Genomic DNA, 13,489 nt, shown 5'->3' with positions numbered 1-13,489 from the left:
TTCAATTCCCGACTCAGGCGACTGACTGTGTGGAGTTTGCACGTTCTCCCGGTGTCTGCGTGGGTTTCCTCCGGGTGCTCCGGTTTCCTCCCACAGTCCAAAGATGTGCAGGTTAGTTGAATTGGCCATACTAAATTGCCTGTAGTGTTAGGTAAGGGGTAAATGTAGGGGTATGGGTGGGTTTCGCTTCGGCGGGTCGGTGTGGACTTGTTGGGCCGAAGGGCCTGTTTCCACACTGTAATGTAATCTAATCTAAAAAAAAACGGTTAATTAGACTGTTGCCTGCCATAGCAGGATTGACGTATAGATCAATTAAAATTGTATTCACTGAGGTTTAGAAGAATGAGGAGAATAAAATAAAACTCCATATAATTCTAACAGGAATAGGCAAGAAGGATGTTCCCAATGTTCTGGGAATCCAGAACCAAGGGTCACAGTCTAAAGGTAAGTCACAGGCCAAAGGAAAGATTTCTTCACACAGAGAGTAATGAGCCCATTGAATTTTTTTGCCACAGAGAATGGTTGAGACAATAACATTGATTTTTTTTCAGGAAGGTTAGATATGGTTCTTAGGGCTAAAGAGATCAAAGAGTACAAGGAAAAAATATGACCAAGTTATTGGATTAGATGATCAGCCATGATCATATTGAATGTTGTGGCAGAGTGGAAGGGCTGAATTACTGCTCCTATGCTCTATGTTTCTGTACATCTAAATTGTTAACTCATTGAATTTTCATTCCCTCAAAGGTTATTGACATGAAAATTTAACTCTGTTTCTCTCTTCATCTACTGCCTGACATGTTAAGTATTGTTTCAACATTTATCATTGTTAAGTCATGGAGTTTATTTTATCTAAACTTAATAGTTTTAAATATGCCCTGCATTAGAAAGAAGATGAGAAATTATAAAACCTTTAGAGGAGGAAACATGAATGATCCCTGCTGTGTTCTGTAGTAGAGTCCTGGTATTTGTACATTCTCATTCCATCCAGTCTTGTAGTTAGGTGTTTACCTTCTTTGCAAGCTGAAATTAGGATTTTTTTTTCCTCCATGGTATTTAGAAATGTAAAATAAAGTAAAATTTGAGCAGTCTCAACTAATACTCCCTAAGAATTTTTGGCGGATATGGACCTCTAAGGATCATAAGAGAAGTACAATTTATGTGAGAATGTGGCTTTTAGGAAACCTGCTCTTTGAGTGAATACTAGCAGCTAAAATAATGAAAGGCTTAATGATTTTGGAATAGCCTGATTAATTGCACTAGTTTCAGGAGTTCTAAGGGCCATGTAAAGTCACCATAGTCCTATTGGACCAGAGGGCTACTCTCTCATTAGGAAAAGATGGCTAGTTGCAATTTAACCTGGGGATCACCACACCTTAGGCAAGGGGAAAGGTGAAGAAGGAGAACCCTTCATGGTCACCTCAGCGTGTGGGAATTGAACTCACACTGTTGGTTATATCCTTCCTGATGAAGGGCCTATGCTCGAAACATCGATTCCCCTGCTCCTCGGATGCTACCTGACCTGCTGTGCTTTTCCAGCACTACATTTTCGACTGTTGGTCTCACCCTATATTGCCAATCTGCTCTTCGGCCATATGAACTAAATAATACACCAAGGGACATGTATCTGGGAAACAAAAGTTCATGAACAAGATTATATTGTCGGACATATTATGTTTTGATAAGCATAGGCAGTGAACACAGTTGTGTGAAGGCATTCTAAAAGGGAGCTAAACATGTTCTTGAACGTAGCCAGGACCTCAACATATGGAAGCAACATGGATTATTAGGGATATATCACTCAGCCTCAATGATCTCCTTTATTTTTTTTGGCTTGGAGAGAACTTCCCAGTGCTGGTTAGTTCTAAGATTTTTAAGGTATTTTGTAAAATATTCTTCTGGTAGAATTCTGAGCGATTGCAAGGGAATTTGATGTACTGTTAGGGATGACAGGCAGAGGGAATCAGAGAATTTGGAGGAAAGCTGAGGAGTCGTGTACTTGTTCACTTCCCGAGGCCATGATATCTAATAGTAATGGGGGAGGTAGAGGGCATTCTTCCTGCCCAGAGGCTAATACATCTTAGCCTGAAGTGACAAATTGAGGGCTGTTATGCAAGAGATTCAGGACCCTGGAGAAATCCAGCGATAATGTAATGGAGCTGCATGTCATAATGTATAATTAGCATCCATATTGTGAATTTTGATCAAAAAACACTCACCAATTCTAATTTGATTGTGAAAATTTGCTCATCCCTTTTTACTCCAGGATCATGTAAGTAAAATATTGTGGATGCTAGAAAATTGAAATAAAGACAAAAAATACTGGAACTATTCATGTTCATTCATGAGAAGAAAAAAAGAGTTCATGACTGAGATTGATTAATCATTCAGGAAGAATCGCATTAGGACCATTTGGACAGAGAGCTACAAAATCCTAAGATAAATATTTTTGTTATGACCCTGAATGTTGCTTTCAATGGTGAATAAGAACTTTAAATGGTATTCCTGTCTCCTCACTCAAATTTAATCAATGCACCAACCAGGCAATCGTCTAGTGGTATTATTGCTAAAATATTAACCTAAAAACTCAACTAATATCCAAGTGACCCAGGTTCAAATTCTGTCAAAGCAGATGGTGGAAATTGAATTCTATTTTCAACATTTGAAAGGCAGGGTTTAGAGAGATATGGGCCAAATCCTGGGAAATTGAACAGGCCAGATTGGAATGTCTGGTTGGTGTAGACGAGTCAGACCAAAGGGTTTGTTTCCGTGCTGTATGACTATAACTTGCTTGTTCAAATACATCTGACAAAAGGTAAAGCTTTCCTGTCTGTAGAACAATTTATTTTGTGAGGTTAAAAAGACCAACATGCTACAAAAAGATCATTACCATTTTGCTATGATAGCACAATGATCATAAATTTTAATGCTAGATAGTAACCGTACCATTACTACGGTTTGATGTAATGCTCCATTATTCTAGCAAAATGTGCTTTTCAGAGCTATTTGATGTAGAAAGTTCAGTTCCAATTTCAAAAGAAGTTAGACTATTCATCAATCACATTGACATAGATCACTGTACAGTCAAGAGAAGTCTCATTATTCGTGTAGAAGGAAGCTAACTGAAGCATTGGTAGGCTCCTGAACATTGATTTTATATGCCTCATTTAGGTACTAATCTGTGTAGTGTGAACAACGGTGGATGCTCCCAGCTCTGCTTGCCAGTCTCAGAAACAAGGAAAACATGCAAGTGCACTGTGGGATATCAGCTACGCAGTGATAAAATGTCATGTGAGGGTAAGTGTTATTGTCAACTGAAGGAAACAACAGCTTTTCTGTGTGAGGAAAGGAATTAACTTCTTTTTATCCTGATTCTAGTTAGAGAAGCTCAACTACCTTTGGTGCTGGTAATCAGGATAGCCATATAGTATCAGCTTCCTGCTGTTGCTCTTTCAGCTCATTTACCTTCACTGAGGTCCTTCTCCATTTGAAACCAGACAAAAGTGTAATTGGTACCTATTCCCAAAAAATCCAGTAACAAATCCCGTCCACCATGAGGTAAATTGAGGGGTTTACATTCTCATGTGCAGCTGATGTGTGGGGAAAAGAATGTTTACCACCTCTGCTTTTGTATCTTCACATAACCCTTGGAAGGCACAGTGACAAATGATGTGAGAAGCAGCTTTAAAACAATAAAACACATCACTCATAAAGATTGCTGTGCTTCTTTCTGTATATACATGTGGCTGTATGTCACAGCAAAAATAAAATTGTAACAACACAGCAGATGGTTAGATGCAGCTATCAGAGGAATACACTGTTTACACAGTAATGCCCTCAATTAATTCTAACATGAAATCTTCCCTGATGAAGGAAAAAGGTGCATTCAGAACATAGTGTAGATGCAGCTTGCGGAGCATAGCAAGAAGTTGATAATTGATAAGCTGAGTTGATTCTATAATCCAGAATGAAGTTAAGGTGTATTAATTTCAATAGAGATCTATTTCTAATTTGAAATGTTTCTATTAAAACAGTTAATTTCCTTTGTAGGGTCATGCAAAAAAATATTTTATACTTAAATTTGAAGCAAATATTTTCCAACGGTAATTGGAATTTGGTTTGTTCCAGATCTATTTTGCATAGTTGTTTCCCCCCTTTTATTTGGTCTGGTAGCTTTGATTGCAAAAGTAAATGTCCAGTGTGAATTTTCTGCTCCATTACTGGTGACAATTGAAAATACACTTTAAATAGCTGAATAAAATGTTCTGCAGTTACTATCAAGAATTTCAGATCACACTGCCTTCACTTCAAAGAATGCTATTGAAATTAGTCATTAAAGGCTCAAAAGGATCTAACGTTGACAAGAAGAGCACACCTTTCCTAAATTATAACTGTAACCAATAGCAATACATTTGTTAAAATAAATTAGAAATATTTTTTGATAGACCAGTTTTGATAGTTGTACAATAAAATTACACTAAGCAGTAAATTTTTATGCCTGGGGCAACTTTTCAACTTTTCACATGCTTGTAAAGAGGTTGTGCAGACCAGTTGGTTGTCATAGAAGCGGTCTGATTTTCACTTCCAATAAAGTGATTATTCATTTACAGTTCTTCATCCAATATAGTGATAGAAGTACTGCTTTAAACTTATAGTAGTAATTGTGGAAAATGAAGCACATTGCATCATACAAAAATATTGATGTTGGTAAAGTGAAAGAGCATTGCAAATTAATACTATTTTGAACTATTTCTGCTCTAATATAACTTGACATCAGTCAAAGTCTAGTCAGAAATGCCTAGATTTGTACATGTTTGAAAACAATATTGTCAAATTATAAATCGTGAAATCAATAGCTAATCAAATCTTATTTTCCCATTTACTTATTTTCTAAGAGAATAACATAAAGAAACATGATTTATTTATTCATTCCTGAAGATGGGCTTATGCCCAAAATGTCGATTCTCCTGTTCCTTTGATGCTGCCTGACTTGCTGCGCTTTTCCAGCAACACATTTTTAAGCTCTGATCTCCAGCATCTGCAGTCCTCACTCTCCTACATGATTTATTTATTGTCTAGGTTTTGAATCTTTCCTGATGTATTCTCTTCATGAAGAAATCAGAGGAATATCACTTGAACCCAATGATAAATCAGATGCCTTGCTGCCAATTTCCGGTACATCGCTTACTGTAGGAATAGACTTCCATGCAGGTTTGTACCATTTTTTGCCGATTTAGTTCATATTTGAAGGATTAATGAATGCATGTTCATTGGAGCAAGATGTAATTTTATTTGTCACAATTAAATTACAGGCTGAAGTATCAGCTATCTTTAAGAGGGAACATATTTTTTAATTACCTATTTGCCAGCATGAAACTTTCCCATGAATCTTTGGCTTGGCTTTTGTTTTATTTTTCCTTATTCATTGAAAGAAGCTTCTATTACAAGTGGGTGTAACTCAAAACAAATTGACAAGCGTTGACTCAGATAAACCCTCGTGTGATTGCTATATGTGACCATAATTAATAAATAGGTGTTTGACTGATGTATTGACTGAAAATTGTAATGAGTATTAATGTACGCTAGATTACTCCTTTTCCTTATTTAAACATGGGTCAAAATCTTTGGCTGACCTTGAAGTAAATTAAAGAAGGGCATTTACGTCTTAAAGTATGACTTTTCATTTTGAATACATAACGCTCCTGTTAATACTGTTACTTTAATCTGCCAATAAATTAGCTTCCTACTTATCTCAAAATGACCAAATAAAACTTAACAAACATCAGCCATGAAGGCAACCAGTCTTTATTTGACTTGGCAATGTAATAAACACAGTAAATGAGGCATATCAGGAATTCCTAAATAGGAAGTCAAAAATGTAATGCATACAGATATTTCATGGTAAACAATATGACAAGAATCTAACACAACAATGATCAAAGTTGTGAAGTGTCATGTTTCTGCAACAGCCACCTCAGTCTCAGTTAGGACGTAAGCCATCTGTACTGCCTGGCTGGAACCCTGATTCCAAAAGGGATTGAAAATGGGCAGAAGAATGAAGCTAAATGAATCAGTCTTTGAGAGAACCTGTGCCATTGTGATGGCTGAAATATTCATTTCTCTGATGCCGCCACAGAAGTGAGCTTAATAGTTGTGTTTTGGGTGCATAATTCTTCTCCCAGAGTAACATTCTCAATACTTAAATGAGAAAATGGGCAAAATTCATACTTTGTTGGGGGGTTGCTGTTTAAGGGAAGATGTGTTGGATAGGCTAGAGGTTATTAAGGTGGGCAAATCCCCAGGACCAGATGGGATCTATCCCAGGTTGCTGAGGGAGGCGAGAGAGGAAATAGCTGGGGCCCTGACAGATATCTTTGTGGCATCCTTAAATACAGGTGAGGCACTGGAGGACTTGAAGATTGCTTATGTTGTCCCCCTGTACAAGAAGGGTAGTAGGAATATTCCGGGTAACTACAGACCAGTGAGCCTGACGTCGGTGGTGGGAAAGTTGCTGGAGAGGGTACTGAGGGATAGGACCTATTTATACTTAGAAAAGAATGGGCTTATCAGTGAAAGGCAGCATGGTTTTGTGCAGGAGAGATCATGTCTTACCAACTTAATAGAGTTCTTCAAGGAAGTGACCAAGTTGATAGATGAAGGAAGGGCTGTTGATGTCATATACATGGACTTTAGTAAGGCATTTGATAAGGTTCCCCATGGTAGACTAATTGAGAAAGTGAAGTCACATGGTATGCAGGGTGTTCTAGTTAGGTGGATAAAGAACTGGTTGAGCAACAGGAGACAGAGAGTAGTAGTTGAAGGGAGTTTCTCGAAATGGAGAAAGGTGACCAGTGGTGTTCCACAGGGGTCAGTGTTGGCGCCACTGCTGTTTGTAATATACATAAATGATCTGGAAGAGGGCACTGTTGGTATGATCAAGTTTGCAGATGACATGAAGATTGGTGGAGAAGCAGAAAGCATAAGGGAGTATCAAAGAATACAGGAGAATATAGATAGTCTGGAGAGTTGGGCGGAAAAGTGACAGATGGATTTCAACCCACACAAATGTGAGGTGATGCATTTAGGCAAGACTAATTCTAGATCGAACTATACAATGAACAGAAGAGCCTTGGGAAATGTTGATGGGCAGAGAGATCTGGGAGTTCAGGTCCATTGTACCCTGAAGGTTGCTGCACAGGTGGATAGAGTGGTCAAGAAGGCATATAGTATGTTTGCCTTCATTGGACGGGGTATTGAGTATAAGAGCTGGCAAGTCATGTTAAAATTGTATAAAACATTGGTTTGGCCGCATTTAGAATACTGTGTACAGTTCTGGTCACCACATTACCAAAAGTATGTGGATGCTTTGGAGAGGGTGCAGAGAAGGTTTACGAGGATGTTGCCTGGTTTGGAAGGTGCTAGCTTTGAAGAGAGGTTGAGTAGGTTAGGTTTATTTTCATTAGAAAAAAAGAGATTGAGGAGAGACCTGATTGAGATTTATAAAATCATGAAGGGTATAGACAGGGTGGATAGAGACAAGCTTTTTCCTAGAGTGAAGGATTCAATAACAAAAGGTCACGCTTTGAAGGTGAGAGGTGGAAAGTTTAAGGGGCATACACACTGCAAATCCCCTATTCCACCCATTCCCCATGAATCCCAACTTCAGAAATCCACTCTGCCTTGAGCCACAGATACCGTACTCCTGGGTCCTCTGTGTTTCAGGGCACCCTACCAGCAGCAAGCAAAGTCCTTCTCCAAGGCATTGCCAAGTGCAAAGCCCTTCTAGGATAAATAGACTTAAAGCACCAGTTGCTGTCAAACCTGCTGAGTTTCTCTAGCAATTTCTGTTTTATGCACATTAAACCATAAGACAAAGGAACAGTTTTGCCCTTCAAGCCTACTTTCCCAAACAAGAGGATCATGATGTTTATCCGACACTCCTCACGTCCATTTTCCTGCCTTTTCTCCATTATCTTGGATTCCCCTTCTAATCAAGAATCTATCTATCTCAGACTTAAATGGACAACCATGATCATATTGAACAGCCAAATGGACTACCCTTGTACCTTTTGTCTATGTTTCTATGAATGCCCCCACAGCTCTTTGTGGCAAGGAGTTCCAAAGACTCTCAACCCTCTATCAGAAGAAATTCTTCCTCATCTCAGCCTTTATCAAAGTTACTCAAAAATAAAACACCAAGGTTCATTTATTTTGCCTTCTACTATCAAAGGATATACATGATGTATGTCCTGGTGATATATTGGAGCACTCAAAAATGTATTCACTGGAAACATTTCTTCGCGGTATAACATTTTTACACATCAAAGGTTGACATGAAGCTAGTCATGAATGAACCAACATTTGATGTCTCTGATCTTATTCCTAACTTATGCAATACTTGGTAATTTCCATCTGTTTTCTGCATGGATTTGCACGTGTAGTCATTCATTCTATACTTGATAGCAACTAATTTTTCAATACACCTTGTGTGAACAAGCAACAAAGACAAAGACTTTGGTATGTTAAATGTTCAAATCTTCCTAAGTAATTAAAATTTTGGATCCAAGATTTTAATTGCAGTAATTTTATTGAGCTTTCTTTAACTGTATTAAAGAACAAATATTCAAAAACACAGTATTTAAGCATGATGAAGAATTAAAGTCAATTCCAGAAGCCATCTTGAAGTCTGCAACTGGCTTAAATTAACCTCTTGCCACTTACTTAGAAGAGCCTTTGTAGTTTAGATAATCATGACTGTGAATCCTGATTAGGAACGCAAAAATTGAACACAGATCCCCTTACTTAATTCTTTTGAAGTTCAGGATTAGTAGCAGGTGGCTTGAGCTCAAAACCTTTCTACCTTTAACATTTAAGGAGCTAAATCCAGTTCAAACGTATTTGTAAATTTCTCACCTGAAGAAATGGCATCTGTAATCAATGCATTACAAATGCATCTGGTACTGTGCACTGCAGGAGAAGTTAAGATCACTTTTCAAGCACTTCAGGTGAGGTTTAAGTTATCTGGTTAGATTAACTATAGCTGGACTGCTTCAAAGCTCCTGTGAAATTCTTTCTTTGGTGAATAATTAGAACCATGTGTCTTTTACAAATCTTTCTTATTTAATGGAACTAACTGGAGAAAGTTGTATGTGATAAAGTCTTCAAACTCATGTAACAGATCTTTCACTTGGAGAAATGTTTTTTACCCATTGGCTGCTGGAGTACTTTTCCATAGACCTTGACTGTGACAGAGATATTCTGAGAATGCAGGCTATATAATAATGGACGAAAGTTGTAAAAGAACAGAGCATACTTTTAAGATTCCTCTGGCTAGAAACCAGGGGAATTTCAATCAGTTCTCAAACGGTTATGATTCCAGATGGATTATCCCTAAAATGATCATACCCCTTGGTGAGGAGGGATGAATTGGTTCCCCTTCTTAATTTAATCGACTTTCACTAGGTTGCTTTAAGGTTAATTTAAAAGGACCCCTTCCCTCATGGATGCCTTTTCCCAATCCAAATTTACTTATGTTTTAAAGGGAGCCATATGAGCCAGTCTTTCTTTCGTTAGAGAAATGTGAGTTTCTAAATGCAGGAAAAGACAACAGTGTTCTGCACACACACATTAGAAATGTGACGAAATGTGACATTGTAGCAATTAATTTGGGTGATACCAGTAAAACTGATATTGAAGCAGTTGGTTTGGAGATTTCTAGCTCTGTGAATTAGATGAAAACCTTTTGTCCTGTTTCCTTTTTAATGGTGATTCACAGGCTTGTCTGACTTCCAGCACTCTGAATGAGAGTTGTTCTTCACTTTGAACACAGAAGTGACTAATGACTAGTCACAAACTGTTATACTCACTGCACACTAATCCACACAGTCCAAGAGATTGCAGCTTGTTTTCAGCCCTTTTTTTTCTGCGTTCCTGGAAGAGTGTAATGTCAATATGTCTGAGGTTTGGGATAGAATCCATAAAAGTTGGTTTTATCTTAAGAGGGGTAGTCAGCTCCTCATTTTCTCTGCAGCCACAAGAGATCAAGTCCAGTTTGTTATGAATTATATTTCTCCTTTTGAAGGATGGCAGACTGAAGTTTCTTGATAGCTTCTCAGCTGTTAATTTACATGGTTCCCATCAGCATTTTGTGAGACAGTCATTGGATTTACATCTGCGGTCATCTCTTGGCTGCATGTCCTCTTTAAAATAAAATACATGTTGTAATTGAAGGTTTAATATATCTGTAAATAATCCAGTCTCAACAATATAAACCATATGGACCCCTTCTCTGTTTCAAACTTGTATGTGGGCTATTGTAATTCCAGCTCAAATTGAAGGTTGCCAGGGTGGAGAGGGGTGGGAGGGAATTAAAATGGAGCATTAATTCTATAGTCTTCTTTGACTCTTACTGATTATTCATATTTCAACTGTAAATATGTGGTTAAGGTACCAGTTGGCAAGGAAAGAGGCTCATAGATTAACACATAATGGCATCAAATGGGATCTGGATTGTATTTTGACCCAGGCCAAGAGGAGAAGCTGTTTTCATGACGCCTTCATAGATAAGTAAAATGATTTCCACAAGGAATTCTCAATCTCCCCTATACTTCCTTCCTCTTCCATTCCATGAGACCCTCCTCACTCCAGTAAATTACTTACTGAATGGAAAGCCATCCTTTATTGCCAAGTGTGATCTTCCAGCTGCTTGAGGTGTTACTTCCCCTATCGACCAACTGCCACTTTGTGCAAGTTTAACAGATGAGGCCCCTGTTTTCTGACAAACAAGCAGATTACTTGTACTCAAATCATTTTGGAAGCATTTTCCCTTTTCACAGATGGTTAATATTACTGGCTGGAAAATTGCTGTGATGTTTCTCAAGCATACACTATTTGGCATATTTAATAATTTCAAGGTTCAACTGTGGAGAAGGTTACAGAACATAATCAAATCCTTTAATTTTACAGTTTCCAGCTATTGTAGAGTAACAAGCTTATACAACTTTCCTGTAGATTTGCACACCCTTGAAAAGAAACCTTTCTGAAAATGACGAAAACAGCAATTTTGAACTATATTTTACATAGGTGAATGAAAAGACACAGTTATAGAATTTTAATGCTGAAAGCAAATGGCATGTAATTGGCTGATAGATGTAATAAATCAGATACCTAATGATATATCTAGGTCTGAACCATTTTGCATTCTACACAATCTTACAACTGCGCTGATATGCCTGGTTTGGGATTAAGAATTGACAGACGCTTGCAGCAAAGTCCAATTACCCCTTTGTGTAGGAAAGAATGAGCCAAGTTCATCTTTTGTCCAACCGATGCAAGTGTAAGGAAAGCTAAATGTGCATTAAGCAGAGACACTTTCATCAATTTTTTTATTTTCAAAATTTACAGTAGGTCTTTGCTGTTAGTCTTGCAAATACTTTTTGGCATTTTGCATGAAAGAATTTGCCATAAGACTGCATGGGAACTAAAATAACCAAGGGTACCTGAAGAAAGGACTTTTGTAATATATGGAAGTTAAAAGACAATAGCAAGAATGGTTGAATCCTGTAGAAATTCACAATTTAAAATGAGTGATTGAAGTTGACCTAAGATGCACAAATATAGAATTTTATTGTTGAAGTAGTCAAGCATGGAAGATAGTGTGTTCAAGACCTCAGCAGAATTTTCCGAGCAAGGCTTCCAAAACCTGTCACCATTTGTTTTTGCAGGCTCTGGCATACTGAGCTGGCAATGAATTAGGTGATCTGGAGGCCTTGGATCCACAGGGAAACAATTGAATAAATGTGACATCTGCTGAAACAATTTTTACAGCCAACCTTAACCATAGGGATGCCAATGCTAGTGGAGGTCAAAGTAACCTATGCCGTCAACCTTTCCAGTTCACCTCATTTCAAGCTAGCATTGGGATCAATAATAGTATTAGTCAACATGCTGTGTTCATACATGTAGTAAACAGATGGCTGATACATTAGTCATCTCTTTCTCTGCTAAATAGCAGCAGCATGGCTTGACTTCTTAGTGTTACTATGCTGTTCCAGTCCTGTCCCCAAAATATAGCAGTCATGATGGCAGTTGCAAAATAATCTTCCAGGCAGTAGCTCCCTCTCAAGCCCCTAGCTACTAACAAAGTGTTGTGAATAACTTGGTTCTGTCCGTACAAGCTTACTAAATACAACTTCCAGATCGATATTCTGATACTTATAAACTAATGGAAATGAACTGAGGATGCAATAAGATATTGTTTTGCTTTGGATTTTTCTTCAAATCTTTCCTGCAGAAAGAGGATATGGATTAGAAAACTGGCTGTATGGCACAAATCTATCTTTGAAATACACTGTATAAAATGTGAGTTACTGTATGATGAGCTATATGGGAACTACAGCTAATGCTTAAATGGTGCATGTATTTATGTGGGAATAAGTGAGAAGAAGATAAGGTTTTAGCCTGTATTCTCTTGATGTTTCTCTGTGGAAGGGAATTTAGGGTAGCCTCCACCAAAAGAATCTAATGCTTATACTTTTGAAATACTTATTTAATTCAAATTAATTTGATCTCCCATTTTGTCATGCATGAAAATAGTAGTTCATACTATAAGTTAGAGGAGTATGTGCACAGAGCAACCTATACCTGACCTTTATCTCTCATTTGTGAAAGCGACCATTCGTCATGCAGCAAGGTTGTGTAACAAAGGGTCTGCATAGGAAGACCTAAGAGATGTGACTATCCAATGATTGCCAAGGTGCAGTGGAATAGTGCTGGAAATTACTTATGTACTATCAATGCTAAAAAATCTGTACAGTTACATAAAAATCGGAGTGATGAATAAACTGAAACACGTTAGTGTGCAACAGTTTATATTTTCATATTATATTTTCACTCATAAATTGTTTAAGGTTTTGAATCTCAATCCATTCTATAAACAAGAACCTGTCAGAATTAACTTCAGTTCTCTCACACATAATTTGTTTTACCTGTGTTAACTTGATTAAATAAGTTGAACAATGAAATTTAAAGGTAATTGTTAGGTTAACGTTAAGCCATCGTGTTTTGACTTCAAATATAGATAAAATTCTGTCATAATTGCATGTATTCTCGTAAAAGCAATGGGGATCAATAATTTAGCCTATAGGACCAACCAGGTGATAGGATTGGATTACATCAACTTAAGCTAACTTGTATGAAAGTGTTTGATCATGAAATTAATTCTCAGATAACAATATTTTTATACATGCCTGTGCTAAGGGGTTTGGAAAATGATTAGCCTTTTTTCCATGCTGCTGTATGTCAAAGTAAATTACCAGCTAAATGAAAAACCTCTTCTGTTCATAAATTAATCTCTGTCCAAAGGCAGGCATATCTCATCTGTATAAAACCATTGTAGAAAAAGGTTCATTGCATAAACTAAAAATAAGCAATCTGTATTGATGGCAAACAACTATTTTTATATTGTTATAAGTACTATTTTAGTCAACAT

The 13,489-nt window shown here is 37.4% G+C and overlaps 1 protein-coding gene across 1 annotated transcript in view; it reads left to right on the top strand.

Annotated features, from left to right (window-relative positions):
* LOC122551725 (low-density lipoprotein receptor-related protein 1-like) overlaps positions 1-13,489 on the top strand; it is a 1,910,187-nt gene that overhangs the window by 1,399,688 nt on the left and 497,010 nt on the right. Inside the window, exons 34-35 of the mRNA XM_043694091.2 lie at positions 3,172-3,297; positions 5,080-5,211. Coding sequence (XP_043550026.2) covers positions 3,172-3,297; positions 5,080-5,211 — 258 coding nt within the window. The remainder of the gene's footprint in view (positions 1-3,171; positions 3,298-5,079; positions 5,212-13,489) is intronic.

Source organism: Chiloscyllium plagiosum, unplaced genomic scaffold (assembly GCF_037043375.1).
Source record: "Chiloscyllium plagiosum isolate Xiang-an unplaced genomic scaffold, Cpla_swu_hap1 HiC_scaffold_7, whole genome shotgun sequence".
NCBI classification, from domain to species: domain Eukaryota; kingdom Metazoa; phylum Chordata; class Chondrichthyes; order Orectolobiformes; family Hemiscylliidae; genus Chiloscyllium; species Chiloscyllium plagiosum.
This window is presented reverse-complemented; position numbering and strand designations above follow the sequence as displayed.